At 48.8% G+C, this 21,623-nt stretch overlaps 5 protein-coding genes across 5 annotated transcripts; 3 read left to right on the plus strand and 2 right to left on the minus strand.

Annotated features, from left to right (window-relative positions):
• Window positions 1-319: 319 nt before the first annotated feature.
• On the plus strand, window positions 320-4,146 carry BO88DRAFT_406612 (lipase ROG1 family protein). The gene is made up of 3 exons (XM_025707195.1): window positions 320-742; window positions 830-1,666; window positions 1,896-4,146. Exons 1-3 carry the CDS (start codon window positions 552-554, stop codon window positions 3,757-3,759), a joined length of 2,892 nt encoding a protein of 963 aa, XP_025560304.1. The 5' UTR covers window positions 320-551; the 3' UTR covers window positions 3,760-4,146.
• BO88DRAFT_369842 (inositol monophosphatase family protein) lies at window positions 4,147-5,718 on the minus strand. The gene is made up of 3 exons (XM_025704157.1): window positions 5,268-5,718; window positions 5,084-5,165; window positions 4,147-4,920 (listed from the first exon to the last, which is right to left on the minus strand). Exons 1-3 carry the CDS (start codon window positions 5,419-5,421, stop codon window positions 4,242-4,244), a joined length of 915 nt encoding a protein of 304 aa, XP_025560305.1. The 5' UTR covers window positions 5,422-5,718; the 3' UTR covers window positions 4,147-4,241.
• A 1,983-nt stretch (window positions 5,719-7,701) lies between these two features.
• BO88DRAFT_406616 (protein HGH1) lies at window positions 7,702-9,488 on the plus strand. The gene is made up of 5 exons (XM_025707196.1): window positions 7,702-7,992; window positions 8,069-8,114; window positions 8,230-8,333; window positions 8,410-8,523; window positions 8,581-9,488. Exons 1-5 carry the CDS (start codon window positions 7,972-7,974, stop codon window positions 9,370-9,372), a joined length of 1,077 nt encoding a protein of 358 aa, XP_025560306.1. The 5' UTR covers window positions 7,702-7,971; the 3' UTR covers window positions 9,373-9,488.
• Window positions 9,489-10,201: 713 nt separating this feature from the next.
• BO88DRAFT_417355 (transcription factor IIF subunit TFG1) lies at window positions 10,202-12,527 on the plus strand (the record flags this gene model as incomplete). Its single annotated transcript, XM_025708301.1, has 4 exons — window positions 10,202-11,551; window positions 11,627-11,920; window positions 11,975-12,218; window positions 12,286-12,527. 4 exons carry the CDS (start codon window positions 10,202-10,204, stop codon window positions 12,525-12,527), a joined length of 2,130 nt encoding a protein of 709 aa, XP_025560307.1.
• Window positions 12,528-12,741: 214 nt separating this feature from the next.
• Window positions 12,742-19,842, minus strand: BO88DRAFT_111937 (tetrafunctional fatty acid synthase subunit FAS1). Its single transcript, XM_025701275.1, has 3 exons — window positions 19,808-19,842; window positions 13,702-19,595; window positions 12,742-13,642 (listed from the first exon to the last, which is right to left on the minus strand). The coding sequence occupies exons 2-3, from the start codon at window positions 19,492-19,494 to the stop codon at window positions 13,169-13,171; spliced, it is 6,267 nt and encodes a 2,088-aa protein (XP_025560308.1). The 5' UTR covers window positions 19,495-19,595; window positions 19,808-19,842; the 3' UTR covers window positions 12,742-13,168.
• Between the last annotated feature and the right edge of the window lie 1,781 nt (window positions 19,843-21,623).

Here is a 21,623-nt window from a genome sequence, read left to right on the forward strand (position 1 = left end):
CCAGGGTCCAGCGGAGACTATCCATACCTCTCAGTCTCCGTAGCTTTCTACAGCCAACCTTATTGTACCTCTCAGAAGCGCTACTTGTCCGAGCTATTCGATGGTGGACGTCTCTCTTAGTTCTTTAGGTAAACCTCAGAAGTGATTTTGATCAAGGGGGTAATAGTAGAAATACTAGGCAGAATATCTTTTACCTAGTACGTATTTGGCGAGCAAAATAGGAGAAGAAAGGCGGTCATGCTAGTGCGGACGGAAACGAAGAACTTATTAGTTAGTGTATAGTGTAAGTAGTAATCCTAGCACTTTATTTGACAGTCCTCCCGTCCAGTCAGGGGATACTACACTTTTAGCCATGGCATAATGGGCGTATCGGGTTACCGAGCAGCATCTTATAATACACCGATCTGCATGCCTTTGGGTGATAGCTTTAATGAAACACATACTTTATCTATCTACCTGGACATAGTCGGCCACCTGCCATATACCCTTATCTGACGTTCAGAGAACCGGGCAGTCATCGTCTACGATGGTAATATATGTACTTGTCTCCCATGTTCATATCTCCACGGACATATTCAGCATCGCAAACACCAGATCAAGGACTTCGCTTGGCCGCCAGTGAGAATCAACTGAAGTATCATACGCTTCAAGGGTGGCGTGCAGACGCGACAGTTGCTAGCCAAGCTCCTGAAATGTTACTGATTCATCAGGCCGGCAGTGTTCGTGTCGGCGAGATAATCAGGTTTGTGACCTTCATCCCTTAGTTCCTCCCTTATCATCGAAGCTTCGCTACATGCAAACCTGTTACTTATTGATCCCGCTGGAACAGATACACGTTGACGTACACACCTGCGGCGGACAACATCCGCCCTCCTCCGGCTAAGCTACACGTCAAGGTTAAGAATACATCTGCGCTGCCCCTACGAGCTGCATACCTACATGGCCCGTACACTCTCTATGCGTCATGCTATCCGTCCACGTACAACCCGAATATTGGCGTCGACCAAAACGAATCAGAGTGTATTCCACAATACGAACCGTATCTTAAAGCCGGGGGCAGTTGGAATGCGGCCTTAATTGTACCCCAGGGTACTTGCCACGATCGAGGAGAAATCCACTACAAGCCTGAGAAAAGTACGACTTGGGTCATTGAAATCATATCTCAGGTCGTATTCTCGAGTACCGCAACCGTCAATTTTGAGCTGCTAGTTGGTCGTGATGAGAATTCGGTAGAATCACTAGCTACGGGTGCATCCTTTGGTGCCGGGCTACCGAAGGCTGCTCAGTTGCATGAGCACTGGTCCGTTGAGACAAAGGGCAAGCAGGTGCTTGCTACCAAGGGCGTCTACTCTCGTTCTATAACTTTACTATTGGACGACACTGCTAGTCTCTGGAACACACCGCATCTTCCACCAGTAGGCTCTGATGATGAGCAGGCTTCAGCAACAGACGGTGATAACCCAAGCCAGCTGTTTAAAGACAACCACATGAAAAGAATTCACCTTGTTGTGTTGACCCATGGACTACACAGCAATCTGGGGGCGGACATGCTCTACCTGAAAGAGAGCATTGATGCCGCCGTGAGGATGGCTAAAAGTAGGGCGAAAGCCAAAGGTCAGGGACACGGAGATCAGCGAAACGCCGAGGAATACCCAGCAATGGAAAGGTAAGCAGAGCGTTGGTGCGCCATATGCGGATGCTGCAGCGGCCTTTACTACAGATATCGGTTGCCTTGCGCGAAATTTTTCACACATGGTTCACAACAAATGCTCTTTTCCTTATTCTTACGGACTCTTCACTTCCGAATTCTTTTCCCCTCTCGCACTTTGATTGTTATCTTTTCAAGAAAGAAAATTCAATGGCTCACAAGGTGAATGGCTAACTTAAGTCTATAGTAGGGCAGAGTGTGAAGACAGCGAGAACGACGACGAACAGGTAATAGTAAGGGGCTTTCCCGGAAATGCAACCCGTACGGAGCGTGGTATACAGTACCTTGGCAAACGTCTCGCAAAATATGTTCTGCGAATCGCATGTCCGGAGCAGCCTTTCGGTTCCCAGAAAGGTGTAGGAAAGAATCCAGCGCCGTTTACACCGTGGAAGCGAGCCACTGGAGGAGAGCCTTCTCAACATGACCAATCTCGCGATATGTACGGAGAACCGTCGATCTCTGGGAATGGTGGCTATCAGGTCACCAGTATCAGCTTCGTCGGTCATTCACTTGGCGGTCTCGTTCAAACGTACGCGATCGCATATATTCAAAAACACTTCCCTGACTTCTTCGACAAAATTAAACCGGTGAATTTCATAGCCCTGGCAACGCCATTTCTTGGTCTAAGTAATGAAAATCCGGTGTATGTTCGTTTTGCCTTAGATTTGGGACTTGTTGGTCGGACAGGCCAGGATTTAGGGCTTAGCTGGACAGCACCAAGGGTGAGGGGTGGCTGGGAGACTTTGATAGGAGGAAGGGGGCATTCTGTAAACTCCCAAGGAGTTTCAGACGCCCGTTCCAAGCCTTTGCTGAGGGTGCTTCCTTGTGGTCCCGCCCATGAGGTTCTTACAAAATTTCAACGCCGCACAATTTATTCCAATGTTGTAAATGATGGAATAGTACCTCTGCGGACCTCTTGTTTGCTCTTCCTTGACTGGAAAGGGCTTGACCGGGTTGAAAAGGCTAGAAGGGAAAATGGCATTGTGGGCACCATGGCCGAATGGGGCTGGGCAGAATTGACAGGAGCTAATTCAAATTCTTCTCGGACCCATCTGACCAGCGAGGTAGAATTGACAATCGCCAATGAGCGGAGCAGCTATGGCAACGGGGCTCAGTCAGGAATAGACGATGCCTCTGCAGAACAAGATGTTACAATCGCTACTGGTGTTACGAGCTGTACAACTAATCCCCCATCAATCGAACAGCATCGGTATCCTGCTTCACCTGGAAACAATATAAACACCACTCCCAGGCAGGTCTTGTCTCGATCTACGTCAATGGGCCCATTGTCCAAGATGTTTTCGATCTTGCGACCGAAGGAGACAGCCAGGACACAGTCGGGAAACAAACAAACGAGGATATACAAGCGCAGCCAGACCGTTGACACTCTTGGTGATATGGAGGGTCCAACCGTTGCCAGTTCTTACGCTCAGGGACCCTCTGCTGCTGGCGAGTTCCATGATTACGGGCCTCATACGCCTCCCCAAACTACGTTCTTCGAATCAGCTAGTGATCTTCTTATGCCGCCTCTTCCTTCCATAGACTTTATACTCGATCCTGCTAAGAGGCCGAGAACAATATTCCATGATCGCATCTACAACCCCGAAGATATGCCGCCCCCGATGGCGCCTAAGCGGCGAGCATTGACATTGGGATCTCTACAACAAAAAACATCGAATGCACAACCTGCTCCGAGAGTTGAGTCCCGGGAAAAGTCACTTCACGTCAACGAAACTGAGAGTGGCCTTAAGCTTGAAGAAAAAATCGCTAGAGCTTATCACCGTGATTTGTCGTGGCGCAAAGTCCTTGTCCGCCTTGAGCCTGACGCTCACAATAACATTATTGTACGGCGAATGTTCACAAATGCATATGGCTGGCCTGTTGTGCAACACCTCGTCAATACTCATTTCGGACCCCCATCAATAGCTCGCAACAATGATGCAAATGAACAGTGCGCTGACCCGTTGAATGCATCGGCAACCGAAACTGAAAGCTCGAAGAATGGTGATGAACCTCGAGGTACTTTACAAGAACCACAATTGGATACATGAAGTATGTTGCCAATGTTATACATACTGGAAGAAATTAAGCGCGGTGCGCTGAACACCCATTCCAGGTCTAGACCCTAACCCACATACAATCCGGGGTCAAAGAAAAGGAATCTTCTAGCCGACACTGGTTTCTCTTGGATCTCTCGCGTTCCATGGGTTCATGCTTCAGTTGGGACGTTGAGGCCTGCCAAGGATTGCTCAACATGTACTCCAGAATGTGTTGATTGCTTTTCGATTAGTGTGAGAGGTCTCCTATCAGAACTGGGGCTAAGGAGGAAAGTGCTGGCTGCGTCCATATATATATTCAGATGAAGACCCAAATACTTGCTCATGTAGAGATGCATATGTACGTCATACATTATATATTATTGTAATTATACTCATTCACAGCACAGTATATTTGCATACTGTAAATGATGATACTAATCTGAGACATACTGACTCACGGTAGACCGAAGCCTTTGATCCGCTAAGTGCAGGCATCAGTATTCAAATTTTCCTTGAATCTGCTCCCAAAACTCCTTAATGAGCTCCAGCCTGCTGCTTTCATCGGAGCATGCTCTAACAGCAAGGTATTTCCTTCCATCGAGAGTTGCTTCCCACGTTCCTGGGTTTCCATCTATCATGACACCACCTGCTTCGGTCAGTATTACCCAGCCTGCACAAACATCCCAGGCCCAGCAACCCCCTTCCCAGTATATGTCTAAAGTCCCAGCTGCGACAGCACAGAGGTTCAGCGCCGCAGAACCCATGCTGCGCATCGAACGGACCATTGCACCGCCGTCTTCCTTTGCTCGGCCGAGTTTCTCGAAAGTTCGCACCTTTGTTTCCCAATTGGCACCTGTCCTCTCCGAACCCCACTCAATACCGACGAGTGAATTTTCCAGGCCTTTCAATGGCCCTATATCATCTCCCTTCAAGGGAAGCTTGGTGGTGCGGTTCAAGTATGACCCACGGCCTTGTATTGCAGAATAAAGAGTGCGTGTTAAAGGGTTGAAGACGACACCTACAATGGGTATACGGCGAACTGCGAATCCAAGAGAGATACAGGAGCAGGGAAATCCATGCACAAAATTGACCGTACCATCGATAGGATCAACTACAAACGTGGGTGCATCGGTTAGGGGATGGGCTGGGTCATAGGTCTCCTCTCCATGAAACCTGTCCGTCATGTAAGTCAAGAACAACGTCGAGTTAAAAGTAAAATGGTGTCAGTGAGTGCACTGGGCCGCAATTCAAAGCGCGGGTAGGTGAGAAGGAATGGACCATGAAGCATGGTTGTTGGGGGTAGGGGGGATGATGAAATAAGTCTGTGTAGACTTACTGGTATGATGGATATTTTTCCATTAAGGCAGAAGATATCATAGTTTCAACGGCTTTATCATATCGAGTAACGATATCAGCAGCTAATAGGATGAGGTTAGCGGAGCTTCGTTCATAGGCACGGCCAAACCGCATAGCTACATTGCGTGTACATCAAACTGGTGGAGCATATATAATAGTCTTACAATTCATCTTTGATCCTGTACTATCATCGGTAGGTAGAGCGCCATTGATGATTTCTCCAGCACGGAAGGCCAGGCTGATCAGGTAATCATGGATCTCGTCAAGATCAATGGGTTTGCCGTCATGTTGGTAGTATTTAGGAGCCATGGTTCTCATGCATGGGAATGGAGTCCAAAGGAAATGGAAAGTGTCTTTGACTTTAGTGGATGCTCCGTTTGTACAGTGGGATGGGCACCAATTCGTGGATTGTATATAGGGTCCGAGGAAGAGAGATAAAAGATGATGAGGTCTTCAAATTGAATGAGATGCCGCTCATGCATGAGAACGGAGAGGGGCTCCCAACCTTGTCTGATGCTTCGGGTTTTAGCCATGCCCGGCTCGGGCCGCCGAATGTACTGAGCCTATTTCATTTGGTCTATGTATGTGAGGGGTAGAGCCTTCCTCTGTTGGCAGGTCGGCTGACTGCTGGTCTTGGCGGTAGTGATATTGAACTCGGTCGTGAGCACCACATCCAAAGGGACTTGTAAATTGCTGGGAATTTTAAGTTTGAATGTCCCGTGGTCTAATTTCGAATATAGCTATACCCCAACTATGTGGAAGAGTGGACCGGCCGGTTCGGCATTTGTGGCTCTCTGCCCCTAGATGTCATTCTGCATCCATGAACCAGGAATGTTGCGCAATGCCAGCGAGGAAGAAAGTTCTTTTTGCGCCAAATTTCACCTCTACTTATAGGAATCTATTCGTATCCGAGTGACTACCGGACAATCAAATAATCGTCATCACTGGCTGGAGGTCCTAACGCTCTGGCTCAGTTCTTTGTTCAAGAACGACAGCCTCCCAACAGTGCAGCCTGGTTGATGGTGACCAAGGATACTGAATATCAAACAATTATTAGAAACGTTCATGTATGCTGCCTCACAAGCCTTATTACCACCTCAATCTTGACTGGAGTTCAATGACCCGGGTCCAGTTCCCTGTTCAATATCGTTGGAACCTATTTACAGCTGTCGAGCAGTGTTTCCTGGGTTGTAGTCTCATCGGGGGCATTGGATTATGTATACTTCGTAAAGCCCATCAAACGGTTTCACCACGAGTTTGTCAGGCCTGTGGCCATCGCATCTTCAGGAAATGCCATGCCACCATCATAGCAATATGCAACGCCATTCCGAGGCTTAACTCGTTTCATTACCAGGAGGCGGTGATGATAAAGGCTCTGTTAATGCTGCTAGTCTAGATTGGGAGGAGCTTCGTCAAGAAGCTACCCTGGACAGCATCAGTGAACTGCGTTCGGTAGCCAGCAGCAGAGTTTGGATCACCACCAACAGATACTGCACTATCGGAAATAGCATGGACAGGCTGGAAAGATACTTGCACGGCATTTGGCATGTACACTACCAGGCAGCTAGGTATCTGTCGCGTGAGAGTCCTGAGCACGATGCTATTGTCCTAGATATTCTCTGCATTCAGGGCAAAGGCCCAGTATTCAGGCCAGTAAAAGGGATACCTGATGTTGATGTGGCAAGGGGCCGAGATGACAAACTTTTGGAATGACTTCCCTTCTATCGTACCAGACATGGCAGACTTTTGGATCAACGAGTTCGTGACAATGTCTGGAACCCAGCGGCTTTAGTTGTCCTCCTTTCCCGCTAAAGTGGCCTTGAAATCGCGTCTGCAAGGATCGACTCTGCCGGATTGCCCTCTTCCTGCTCTGTGTTACTTTGGAGGATAGAAATAGATCATCACGCTATTAAGAGGACAGACGAAGAAGACCCAATACGCACGATGAGGTGGGTTTCAATCGCAAATTTGCCACCGTCTGCCCACGCGTGGTTGAATGAGGATGGCGGGAATCTTGTCCATTTGACGGACATCTCGTGAAATGATTGATTGTCCGAAATTCATTAGGCGCGGTGGCTGGCAATTCAATGAATGGCAAATAGCATAGCAGCCGCAATGGATGTTCTGGCCTGAAATTGTAGAGGCCACACGGGGATGAAGGCGAGGAAGACGAGAAGGAGGAGGAAGGCGAAGAGGCCGGCATCAAGGAGAAGATGGACAAAGCGAGTACGATGGTGGGTAAAGACTCTGTTTAGGATTGCTCCCTTCCATGTTGTATTGATTCTCCCTTGCAACTCCGCCGTGCCTTGATGCTGTCGCAGCTCCCTGGAGCGTCAATAGTCCATTGTGCGTCTTCTTGTAAGTCAGCATGCGCACAATCATGCTAGACTCGATAACACATACTTATGGCCCTAGGGCTCTCAGTTCTTAATGAATCAAGTGGTGACAATAGGGCTGACTTCTGTCCCTGTGACAGCCATGTAATTTTGTATACATCGCGGGGCGCGCAACTCGGAAAAGAGGGGTCACCGCCCAGTGTTAGAAGGTCCTCTTCTCAATCACGAGCAGTGTCTGACACCGCGCGTTTGTTTTACCAAACTCCAGTAGTCTGTCATGCTTTCTATACATAGGAACTTCACATGAATGTACTATTTCAAGCCAGATTGAACAGGGGGAGCCTACTATGGCTGGATGGATACCCAATCGAGTGGGCGGTACCGAAGTCCTGAAATAGTTGACCCCCACCAGCCGGCGGGGAAAAGAAGACGAAGAAAAGGAAGAGAAAGCACGTGTTACGTGATATCAGCGTTGTGCAATTTGTCGCCTCTTTTACCTCTTCCCTCATTTTGAAGTTAAGAACCCTTTAACATGCCGACAGAGCTAGAAGAGGTAGGTAGAACCACGCCTTTGACTGAAAGGAAGCCCAGGGTCCTCAGTTTGAGACTGATGTATTCGCATCGACCAGCTTGTTGAATTCCTCCACCATGGAAACACCCCGATCAGACAGATTGGTAAGCTACAGATTGCATAGACTTCTGTTTCTCAAATCGCAGGTTTCTGCTATTTTCATATCTCGCCATCTTCCGAGGCATACACCAGCGTCGTTCTGACCTCTGGTCTTCTCAGCATGCGAAAATCTAGTTGGCTTTTCGGTCTCCCAACCGGAACTTTTCAAACGCCACCAGCTTCTACCAGTCCGTGACTTGAAGCTTTTGGTCCGCGACTACACAGTCAGTACTCGGGTCCTTCATTTGTGCCGACAAACATTGACCAAGGCATTCGCTGATCTTCTTCCGACACCGAAAGCCTATCGCCAAAAACGCGATAACAATACTCATCAACCTTTCAGCCGATGATGAAGTCTTAGCGGCTCTTGCCGAAGACGATGCTTTCGTCGAAACCCTCTTAGTTAAACTGACGGTGAGTTGTTTAATCGGTATCAATATCTGCATAGCGGCCTAACACCCAGCACTACAGAATGTTAAGGAGCCGAACGCGGATGATGTCGCCATGTTGTTCGCCAACCTCGCGAAATCAGAAAAGATGAAGAAATTGCTCGCGCTGAAACGGAAGGTTCCCGAGGGGGTATCTAGTTCCGCTAATGCGATCGATCAGCTGATGGACTGTTTTGTCAAAGGGGCCGAGGGCACCCTTAACAAAAACGCCAATTTCGACTATCTCTCCTATTTGTTTGCTGATCTCTCAAAATATGAGGAAGGGCGGGCTTATTTCACTACAAAGCAAGAGTACGATGATGTTGTGCCAGTGACGAAACTAACCGTGTTCACGGAACACGCGAGTGGGATCCGGAGAAAAGGAGTCGCGTCGACTATCAAGAACGTTGCATTTGACCTGCCGTTTCATCCCAAACTCCTCTCTGAAGACGAGGCTGATATTCTTCCCTATATCCTGTTGCCTATCATGGGCCCTGAGGAATATGATGACGAAGAATCTATGGATATGCTGCCAGATCTCCAGCTGCTGCCGCCCGACAAACAAAGAGACAGTGACACTAGTATCATTGTGACACACCTTGAGACTCTGCTGCTGCTCACCACGACGCGTGAGGGACGGGATAAGATGAGGGCCATCAAAGTATATCCTATAATCCGAGAATGTCACCTCCACGTTGATGACGACGCTGTTCGGGAAGCCTGCGATAGGCTAGTTCAGGTTTTGATGCGGGATGAAGAGGGCGAAGAAAAGCCGCATCCCCCTATCGACAGGAATGTATATGATGAGGATCAAAAGGTTGAGGAGCTATTCTAAGGATCGGCATTCTGAGAGGTGCGCATTTGTTGTCAGGCATCCGGGAGCCCGTACCAATAGAGGAGCCTAGTGGCCTTTATACAAAAAAACATCCAAAAAGTCTTCATAATGATGCATCTTTTCAACTTCTTTCGATAAAGAATTGAATTTGTAAGCTTGGACGGTCACGTATTGTAGTCTAGACCTGTGACGCTGTTGTCAGACTGAAGTCTAGTTAAACTAGTTACTTAAGTAGTTAGACGGATGCATTTGTTTGCATCGTTGCCAATGATATACAGTATGTATATATTTACCTTTATGACCAGCCTCCTTGCCCCAAGCATTTCGCAGGATATGCCAGACTGAAAATATTTCATAACCACAGTCCGCTTTTGTATCCAAAACTTCAAAGTATTTCTTTGATCTGTCCGGGCTGAGATAAAAGGTATATTACATAGTAGTGATAATGTCCAGTTAACACCATAAAGGCTGACGACTTGAGTGAGTATCTGTAAAATACAACGTAGCCCACAGTGACATTATCTGAGCAGTGGTAACACCAGACGGAGTATGCCGTTGTACCTTTGTGACGCCACCATCTTTGTCAACAAGTGAAGGACCACTTACATAATCAATTTCACTTCAGTCGTCTCGCGTCCGCCCGGCTTCACTTCAAGTACTCAACGCCTGAGTAGTTATCTACTCTCGCTCGTGATCTTCATCTTCCACCCGGCACACCGCATGAATCTAACTCTGGCCTTAGGCACGACACTTGCAGTATTCAAGCCAGTTTTCCTTGAAGACTTGCTAAGGGCTTCCCTGACCCCGACGAGTACCACAGAACGTTATTATGACCACACCTACTAATGATCAGGCTCTCAAGACCCCGACGGGGTCGAACGGTCCTCCACCACTGCGCATTCGCCGGCCAAAAGTGGCCGATCCCCTAGTGCGACCGAAGAGGAGACCGGCAATGAGACCGCCAGCTCCAACGTCGGCAGCAAATGGCGCATCAAGAATGCCCAACTCCAGACCAGTCACTTCGGGCCAGCTACCAGGGGCTCGCGCTGAGAAAAGCCTGACCCCAAAGAATGATTTCTCGGCAAACGGTTTCAGCGGCCCGTTGTTGTCTGAGAATTACGTTGATTACCCCATCGTGACTACAAGACGAGCATTGCGCGAAGGCTTGAAGCACCATATCGCCAGGTTCACCTCGAAAAAGTCCGTCGATCCTCGCGACGAAAGTCAGTTTACTCGCCCCGTTAGACTCCAGCGCCGAGATCCACGAGCACGGCCGAACGAAGCGAACGTCGAGAGAGGCCAACTCAATTCGAAACCCGGCTCCGAACAAAGCACGCAGATGGATGAACTTGAACGCGAGGAGTTGGAGGCTAGGAAAGCAGCTCGTGAAAAAGAACGCGCAGATAACATGGCCCAAATAGCCCCTTCCGTCGGCTCAGCGCCGAAAAGGCATAATGCTCCCAAACAGAAAACCCAGCAAGTGACTAAAACAGACATGACCCCCGAGGAGATTGCCAGGACCCGGATCAAGTATGAGGAGGCCCTTCCATGGCACTTGGAGGATTTTGACAACAAAAATATCTGGGTGGGAAATTATGAAGCCGCGTTGTCAGAGACCCACGCAGTCTTTGTGCTTGAGAATACAGGGAAGATGAGAATGATACCAGTTGAGAAGTGGTATCGCTTCAGTGCGAAGAATACATTCAAGGCTTTGACCATAGAAGAAGCCGAGAGACTTATGGCTAAGAAGATCAAAGATCCGCGGTGGTTTATGGAGAAACAACAAGAGCAAGCTCAACGGAAGGAACTGGAACAATTTGCCAGACAACAAAAAGTGTACGCTGGTAAACAGGGAACCCCAGGCGGTGTCGAAGGATTAGAAGCGGATGAGATGGACTTCGAGGAGGATAGGTTTGCCGATGATGAGGAGCATGATGATCTTTTCAACGAGGATGAGGAAGCCAAGGCCGCCGAAAAGCGAATCAAACAAGACCAATTGAAAGCCAATGTGTTTGATCTGAAGAACGAAAAGGACTATGAAGAGGAGGAACTTAGAGAGAAAAGAGAAAAGGAAGCCCGTCGAGTGCTTGGAAAGAAAGTACGCAAGGCCCTCCAGAAAAGGGAAAAGAACTATGATTATAGTAGCGGTTCAGATGTGAACCCTTATTCAGATGAGGAGGTACAGCTTTTTCGTCCTTACCCTTTTTCTATGTACACTTGTACAGAATCTTTGTGACGAACTGACGTTGGACAGAGCTCGGACGAAAGTGAAGCCGAACGACAGAAGGAGGAGGAAGAGGGCAAAGCCGAGGAGGACAAGAACAAGAAAGAGCCCTCAAAAGGCAACCTTACTCCATCAGGTCGCTCACGACACGCCGATCCGGCCAAAAAAGGCTCTGCCGCGGCACCTAGGAAGCGGTTAGGGTCTCCTTCTGATGCAAGTGGTACAGATACGTCCCGTAAGAAGGGGAAGAGCAAACATCCGTCTTCCCAGCCAACACCTCAGCCACCATCTCGCCCTATGTCTCCAAGCGCGTCATCATTACCCGTACGTTATACCTTCAGTTAAACTGCATTTGTTTTGATTATTGACTCGGCCTAGGTCAGCAAAAAGCGTGTTCGGAATGTGCTAGCAGGCGGCGCGGGATCTGCTAGCGATGTTGACGGCGGGGCTGGATCGGGAGGCGAAATGAGTGAGAGTGGAAAGGTCAAGAAACTAAAGCTCAATCCTCCGTCAGTGGCATCACAGAGTGTGACACCGCAGGGCTCAAGGGCCGGCAGTCCGGCTCCCTTGGGTAGCAAGAGCTTCTCCGGAAGTCGTGCTAGCAGTCCGGAATCTTTGAGGGGTAAGTTAAATGATCCTATCATTTTGCGCACTACGAGCCGATTTACTGAGTGACTGAACACCCGCAGGTCCAACACGCATTTCAACTCCGGGTCCATCTGGTAGTGCCCAGGGCTTCCCAACACCCGCAGAAATCCATGCTGCTATTCCGCAGTCTGGTATTGGAAGTAGTGATCTGCTTAGAATCTTCCGTCCTCGTATTGGGGAATCCAAAGAGAACCACCGGCGGTTCATAGCAATTGTCAAAGATGTTGGAGTGTACGGGAAAGAAGATAGGCTCCTACGACCTGGTTCACTGAAAGAGACATAATCCGATACATTACCCTTATGCAGATCGTATAGCAGTGTTGTCTCGCACCAATGAACAAAGCGCTTTCGCGAAGCGTGAGCGATTGATGGAAAGACCAGAACAAGCTTTGCCGTTGCACTGACTTAAAGAAAGGATCATCATGGTTTTGTAGGGGTTGCTGGACAGTGTACAGCTAGCTATAGGACACAAGAGACAAGGGCGCTACCGGTGTACCTAATTTAATTCGATAATCTACATAAGCTGAATGTTTTCGTACCTGTATACTTCCTCAAGGCAAAGTGATCTTCTTATGCCCGATCGTTGTCAAGTCTCGTAATTGTAGCGAAAGAAGAGGCGGCAATTTAGCACCGAGCGAATCGACTTGTGCACATCATAATGTTGCAAGTTGTAACAAATGCAAATGAGCAGAGTGAAATCACCTCAATTCGTAACAGAGTATCTAAATGAAATTTCACATCTTGTATTCTCATTCGCACCGTCACAGTTGATTGATACGAATATATTCCTTCATCAATCGCCAAGGGTCTGACATATTGAACAGTGATATTAAGGGCAATTTCGAAACACCAGCGCTAGAACAAGACTGAAATTTGGAAACAAACGAACAACAGAACTCCTATATATATCAAATGAATCTATCCCTAGGCATCAGCCACTCCAGTGTTGCGTTCACCATCCTCATATTTCTCCCAGTTGGCTAGGATATGCGCGATTCTGGGAGAGTTGGTGAGTCTGTAAACATCCTCGAAGTACTCCTTGGTGATCTCGAACGGTCTTGCTGTGACGTTCGGGATATATTTGCCGATCAGTTTACTAGGGTCAATAGTAGTCTTGTTGATCTTCTTGAGCAAGAAAGAGCGGAAGGGCTTGACACCAGAACGAAGGAAGGTGCTGTGGAAGGGCACATCAATGCCCCGGAGAGGAATGGTGGCGAAGCCGCGCTCGAGAGCGATAGGCTTAGGCTTCGACTCTGTCTGCTTGACACACTCCTGGATGATATTGACAAGGTGCGTCTTGACGTCGTCCAAAGACATGCTCTGCATAAGTGCAGGGATGTCAATGTTCTGAGCCTTGAGATAGTTGAGCAGGTTCGTGAGACAGTCGAGTGCCCGAAGCTACAAAGAAGTTAGAACAGAACGCACGATAAGGTGTAGATATAGGGGTTATGACTCACATCACCGGCAGCAACATATTGCATGTTGGCGACATTGTAGTTGACAATCTCCAGGAGCCAGCCAGTCTCCTCAGAAATGTTCTCCACCACATATTGCAAGGCTTGTTCGTTGAACGTCTTGGAGATTCGGCTCGGGTTGACAGCACACATAGAGTAGTTAGAGCGACCTTGCTCGTCGCGCTCAACAGCAACCTGCATTGTCAAGCCACGATAGAATACAACAGAGACCAAGCTTTCAATGGGCATGACATCGGCAAGTGCGGCGAGAGCCGAGTACTCACCCAGTGAGTGACCTGCAAAGCTGCTATCTCTTTGGACGAGACCCTTGGAACGCATGTCCTCGAAACTTGCCTTCTCCATCAAAGTCAGAGCCGGCTGAGTGAACTGAGTTGCGGAAAGCAGGCCAGAGGGCGAACGGTAAGTGTAAGACGCCGTATCCTCATCGATCTCCTTGAAGATCTTCTCAGACTTGATGGATCCATCTGCGTTGACGGTTTCAAAGGTCATCGACATGTAATTCTGCCGGATAGCTTTACCACGAGGACCACCAAAGTAGACAGTCAGCTCCTTGGGGTTGTTCTTCACAATGTCGATGATTGAGAGACCGTAATTCTCGATGAAATGGCGGTCTGCACGATCCCAAACCTCTTTGGCAACTGGGCTGTTGGCGTACAATTCCATACCCATTCCCTGCTCCTGGGATCCCTGGCCGGTGAAGACGTACGACGTGACAGGTTGCTCTACTTCAGCCTCACCAAGGAGAACCTTATCTTCAGTGTCTTTGTTGATGACCTCGACCTTGATGATCTTACGACCAGCGATCATACCAACATGCTGTAATTTGACGGCGATGACATCATTGGGCAAGACCATGCCAACCAGGGACACATGGAAGCCTCGAACGCGGCCAATGTTGTTTTCGGCCGCCCACGTCTCAACATAGCTGCGGACTGCAGCACTCGAGTACATCCCGTGAGTGATAGTACCGGGCAAGTTGGCGTAGCTGGAGAAGACTCGAGATACATGGATGGGGTTGTAGTCGCCAGAGACACGAGCGTATGTTTCGTTGGACGCAGGAGCGCGCAATTCCAAGGCAGTCTTGCCGCTGAGAGGGATGGGGTTCTCAAAGTAGACCGGTTGTTCAATAGACGTTCCGTTGCGCTGAAGGTAGTCGATCACGGGGTTTCCGTGAGAAGTACCGGCTTCATAGTCCACAGACGCCACTTGGATAATCTCCTTAGTGGGGAGCTCGAGGAGTACTTGACCAATTGTCTGGACGTGGCTGAAGACAGACTTGTTCTTGAAACGGATCAGGCTTTGAAGACGGAAAGTCAAGGTCTGACCCAACAGCTCAACATCGGGGCCATCCATGCGGAACCATTCCTTCGAGCGAAGGATCGCAACATCCCGACTGGAAGCGAGATGAACCTGCATAGGCACTTCGTCCTTGCGCTGGAAGGTATTCTCGAAATCCAGATAGGCTCCACGGTACAGGAATTGACTGGTGACGTGCATGATAGGCTGACCATCTCTTTCAATTGTACCGCAGACTTCAACCATCTTACCAGATTCCTGGTTAATGACAGCGTTGATCTGAGCAGTAGTATCCAGAACATCTCCGACCTTGAGAGGCTGAGCTCCAGGGACCATCTTGAACCCATTGGAAAGGTGAACCAGCTTCAAGAGATCACCATCGATGGTGCGTGGGAAGATAGGCTTAGTGATTGCCTGCCAACCAGCAACAATGGCAAAGTCCATGGGAGCATAGACCTCTTTACCGGGACGGTCGACAAAGGCTTCGCCAGTGTTACCGACTGCATGAACGAAATCAGCAACAGCTTGGGACGTGATAGTGGTACGCCCGCCGCTGAAAGTGGCAGTGGTGGGCGTATCAAATGGAACATCCTTGTTGCCAAACCACACACGGTAGTAAAACTCCTTGATGCGGTCATTGCGGCCGTCCATGACCTCACGGATTGGAGCGTAGCCTGCCTCAGGATGGTACGTGAACAAGAAAGTTAAAGGTACAACGCCGGCCTCGGCCGTTCGTCCTTCATACATAGTAAAGCTGATTTGACTCTGCTCGTTCATCTTCACCTCGACTGTCTTGACAAGCTTGCCAGACTGATAAGGTTCTCTCACGATGATAGTCGTCTTCGAAGGATCATCCGGGAAAGAAACTTCAACATACATACCCGGAACGGGCGCAACAATCCGTTTCATCGGGTTAGTCTGGAAACGATGGCCTTGGACAAATACATCGGCCAGGAACATGGCATGCCGCCAGGAATATGACGGTCCAGCAAGGAGACGCAACCAACGGTCCAAATCCGGCAGGTCAGCGGTAGGGGAGGAGGACAAGCGGTAGGCGACCTTGTTAGCGTCTTCCGAGATGGTGAGGCCGTCGATGTCCGAATCATCAACATCCTGCTGGAAACGACCTCCGAAGTATTCAATAACAGGCACTCCGCTATTATCGCCGCCGTAGACATCCTTGGTCAAGCTTTCAATATGACCTTGATGAATACCGTTCAGAATGTCCGCAACTGGCTCGTCAATAATGTTCGAGAACTTGGCAGCCATCGGACCCTGCAGGATACATGTTCTACCAACGTCCTGACCAACAACTGCCTCAAGGTCTTCGCTTTGCCACAGGGAGTCCTTCTTGAACCAGTATTCGAAGTTCTCATCCAGAGAGGGGACGAACGGCACTGGCTTTTGACCGCGCCGCTGGCAGAGCAATAAGAAGTGCTGTACATCTTGGGCGTTGATCAACTGAGATGCCGCTTCCGGATAGGAAGCCAGGATGTTGTCAATGGCCGGGTACGGGGTGTTGAGCTCCGAGTAGTTTTGAAGCAGAGAAGGTTGACCCTCAGTAGTGGTGAATCGTTCTTCAACTCGACGGATGAAATCACCGGTCAGCTTCTTCAAAGATTCATCAATCCATCTACTCTCATGCTTGACATACATAAGGTCCACCATGCGGTGAACCACTTCGGTGTAAGTCATGTCTTCCAGGTCGACTGTCTCTCCGGCAGCGTTGCGACCGAACCAAACCTTCTGGAAATCGTCGTTGAGCTTTTGGATGATGTAGTTCCGAAGCTTCTTGAGCTCGGGGACACGCTTTGCCTTGTCAAGCTTGAAGATCTTCTGGTCCATTTCATGCCAGAAGAGAACACCTCGAGTGGCCAACTTGTGAATAGGCTCACCCATCTCCGAAAGAACGGTGACAACACCACCTGCCGAGCCCTTGTAAGTCTTCTCCCAGTCCTTGTCGTCGAGACCCGGAGCCTCGGCAATGGCCTTCTTGGCGTTCTTGGATGTATGCGCTTCTTTGGAGATCATCATGCGACTGCCGAACAGGCATCCATCGAAAGGCATAGGCGGGTAACCGAAGCCAGAAGACCAGGTACCAGACAGGTAAGGATAGGTATCTTCCGAGCCGCCGAAACCACTGCCAGCAACCAGAACGATATTCTCGCAGCGCCTAATGCGGCTATACATCTGCAAAATTGGCTGGTGGAAATCTTCAAAGGAGTGATGTCCACCACCACGTCCACCAGTCCATTGCAGGATGATAGGGAACTTCGGATTGGCCTTTGCGATATTGATGACTTGCTGAATTGCATCGACAGAGCCCGGCTTGAAGGCGATGTGCTTGATACCCAGCGTTTCAATGTACTCGTTGGCCACCTCGATAGACGGCACACCGGCACCGATGGTCAATCCTTCGATTGGCACACCCTCAGCCCTCAGCCTGCCAATCAGGGGAATTTGCCAAGCCATAGCCCGGGGGTTAACATAGATCAAGTTGATTGTAATACCACGACCAGGAGGGATCGCCTTTTCAATCTTGTTGACGGCCTCGGTCATTGATTTGGCATTGTAATAACCACCACCAGCAAGTTCAATGTGATAGCCAGCGTTCATAGTCGCAGCAACAAAATCCCATGGAACAGTGGTTGGCGTCATTCCGGCAACCATGATGGGAGGGATGCCTAGCAGTCGACTCATCTTGGTATCAACGAAGGTTTGCCCCACTGCGTTCTTCACGAGACGCGGTCCATATTCCTTAACCCAGTCAATGGCATACTGGACGGAGTGTTCATCGCGATCGAAGAGCTCAGGCTTGTAGCCAACTTCGGCGTTGGTTCCATCCATAGCCCCAGCAAGAACCACGCGGACACCGGTACCATCCTTGTTGCGGTTTGTAAGAACTCCAAGACCGGAGATGCCACCAGGTCCAAAGTCAACGATATGTGTGGCCCCTGAGAAGACAGTTGCCTGCTCCCAATTAACGGCATCGTGAGTGATCATTCGAACCAGGGCGGGAACAACATTAGCTTCACCGGACTTGCTCAGATCACTGCCAGACTTCGTATCGAAAACCGGGATTGCGAGGGACCCGGCAGGAATCTCGATGTCTTCAAGATCTTCCAGAATCCGGTCATATGCCGGGTACAAGTACTGGCTGTGGAACGGAGCGGTGATAGGAAGGAAGCGGTTGACGAAGCGAACTTTACGTTGTGTGTAGGGCACCCGGTTTTGGTCCAAACCTGTCGGAGCCTTGACCTTGCGCAAGCGCAAGTTGAGACCGTAAAGAGAGAGAGGCGGTCCAGTGACAACGAAATTCCGAGCACTGTTGACAAGCGAAATGGAGATATGGCGATCCTCGGGAAGATGCTGGTTCGTAGTGTCAATATGTTCCTGAACGGCAGATCTTGGAAGGTCCCGGATAGACAACATAGGCGTAGGCGTGCCTTCTCCGTTTTCGATCGAATCCTGGAGGACAGACGGGGCAATGGAAGTGCGGGGGTAGGCCTGCTGACTACGGAGACCAATCCAGAAAAGCATCGTCAAGGCATTCTTGGCGGCCTTGTCGAAACTCTCCCAAGTAGAGGCAGAGGCAATTGCTGCAGCTGTTACGACGCCCTGGGAATGGCCAGTGGTTCCACTGAACCTTTCCAGAAGCTCACCGGGCGTTTTGCCCAAGACCTTGCAGGTTACAACAAAGTGCGCCAGCTGAACCAATCCGATCAACGGCAAGCTCACCGGGGCCGACACAAGGTAGTCGGTGTCGGGCTGAGAGTCACGATCCTGAAGCCATTGCATGATATCCAATCCCTTGGAATAGAGCTTGCTGGCTTCGGGCTCATGAGAGAGACTCTGCAGCAATTCCGCGGACGAAGTGATAAGATCGTCGACGAAGGAAGGGTAAGTGGTGTAGATTTCTCTCAGCTCATCAAAGTACTCTTCGATATTCCCCTGTCCTCCGAAAACCGAGTAGATGCTCGCCTTCTCGTCCGAGGCAGCTCGGAACAATGCGGAGTCGTAGGGCTTAAGAGGGCGACCAACTGCTGTTCTCCCAGCATAGTAAGCCTGAACGACCGTAACCTTCTTGGAGGTAATGCCGGGTAGGCTGGCAGCAACAGCATGGACGTCATTGCCCCTCATAAAGGCGCGTTCAAACTCGTTCAGAGCCAGCTTCAGAACCTCCACATAAGTTCCACTCGCATCATCTTCGCCTTCTTCAACTTCATGTGCAACATGTCCGATGTATCTAGCCACCAGTTCCGGAACTGAGGAAGGCTCATCATCCTGAGCAAGCTCGTCCGTCGGCTGTGGTAAAGAAGCTGTAAAGGTATCCTTCAACTGCGACGCATGGAAATGAAGGGAGGTCGGCACAAGGAAGGAGAATTCGAGTGACCCATGTGTGAGGATAAGGGGCCTCAATGACTGTGACGAGCGAGGGGTATTAATGCCCGTCTGGGGGCCAGTGGACGTTCCGTACATCTCGTGGTCTCGTGTATGTCTCTATTGGTTTGGTCTGGGATAACGCAATTGAAAGCCAAGCACTGGCGAAGGTATTATCAACAAGGATATATCGAGAGACTCTGTTATGTATAAGCGTTATGCAAGATCCTAGAAAATTTCAAAGGAGGATTGAAATTGCAATGGCAAGGCTCTGAATGATGGGGTAGGAAAGGCACTTGCGGGGAAGAAATCCGGAAGGAAAACACTTTTTTTTTTCTTTCCCAAGGAGGGGAGTGCAAGAGTTGAGTGAAGGTTATGAACAATTGAATCAACTGTTCCCGGGGTATCCTACCTAATTCTATCACGGATGGGTCTTTTCTTTCGAACAATACTTGATCAAGTCTGGCCGAGTGTCATCGACTGGTCCACCGTCCACCGATGAGAAGATAGCGGTGTAATGAGGTTATGGGCAAGTTTTAGAAGAGGGGAAAATATTACAATATGGAAAAAACGGTAAAATAGTTATGAAGAACAAAATGAAGAAGGATGACAATAGAAGGGGGAAAAGGGAGAGAAGGTGGACTGGTACAGACTGGAGTGGACGGGGTGAACCAGACCTTAATTGGTACAAAAAAAAAGCTGTTCACCACATCCAGGCGATATTTTATTATTACACGTGCAGAGATAGGTGTGGCACTCACACAACGCTGCCCACACAACCCAAGCACCACAACCACAACACACTCTGTTGAACCGGCCGAGCGGAGGCAGAATTCCGCCGGCTTGGGCTGGTTGAATGGGAACTGACCGGATTAGGTATGGTGGGCAAGAGGATCTCCCCAAAGGTCCAAAATGGTTGGGCTGGCCCGTAGGGTTGGATATGACAATACCTGACCAGTGACCACCAATGTACCCTCCCACTCTACCCGAGTTAGTCCAGTACTCATAACTACTCCGTATATCTGATCTATATATCCATGCACCGTATTTTCAACGCCTGCCGGGCAGCAACAAAGTGTGCAATGTAGGTAGTAAATTGCAATTGTAGTGGTTGTAGTAGCATTAAGGTAGCGTACCTACCCGCATTATACATGTATACCTTGCATTTTAAAGAAAATCTATAGGAGCTCTGAAAGACCTAGCTACTGCCTCCATCAATGGCCATATATGCGTACCGTAGTCTACATAGAGACAGATAATATGCTAAGGCAAAAGTATTAGTCCCTTCGTAACACGTATTTGAGATGTATCTACTATCTAGCCCCATTTCTAGCCTGAACGTAGTCGCTTATACCGCTCTCATCTTTATTACTTATGCAAGGACATCTACTGGGAAATGGGGATCCAAGATCGGTTCAACTATAATGGGCCAATCAATGCTACTCGAATGTTATCATAGTACTCACAGACATTGATGAGTGGCATATAGTCGATCAAAGAAGTACTTTCCGTGGTACACTGTGGTGAAAGATCGTCTAGCTGTCACTGGTTGAGGCATTCCGTTTCATACTTCTTGAAGCCAAGATGTAGATTAGTACTTGCTACACATTTCCCAACCATTACCATCTAATTTACTCCGAGATCTCCAATATCTTGACTCGAGATAGTATGTACTCAAAGCCAGAAAGTGCTGCTGAGTGACTATACAAAGGCACCTATAATGAACAGGCACTACTTAGTAGAGATAACTAGTATTGTAGAGAGTATACTTTGTATACATGGAGTGTACTAGGTATCAGCTAAGTCATTTATTACGCATGGGTAATGAGAAAAAAAATTACGGAGCCATGATTTGGTTTGACTCCAACTTCCATATTTCCGTTTATCATGATTATTATTATTATTATTATCATGGACTCTCATTGGAGGGGAGAAGATGTTCTACCCTGTTCCATTCCAATTTTCAATGGCTGTTTCCATGAGTGGTTCCCCAAAACGTCCCTCCTGGAGTACATCCATACTCCGTACTCCGTACCGCACGAAAGTAATCTCCCGCCCCAACACTCACCAAAAGCTTCTAGTCCAAAATCCCATCCACCCATAATTCTGTAAGCCCTCTTCTGTCGGTGCATAGATAGTATCTTCCAATCTCCCTTTTCGTCTAATAGAAATTCCTAATTCTACTATTTTATTTTTGTTTTCTTTATTGTGATTTTTTTTTGTCCCCT

The sequence above is a fragment of the Aspergillus vadensis genome (assembly GCF_003184925.1).
Source record: "Aspergillus vadensis CBS 113365 unplaced genomic scaffold BO88scaffold_20, whole genome shotgun sequence".
Lineage (NCBI taxonomy): Eukaryota > Fungi > Ascomycota > Eurotiomycetes > Eurotiales > Aspergillaceae > Aspergillus > Aspergillus vadensis.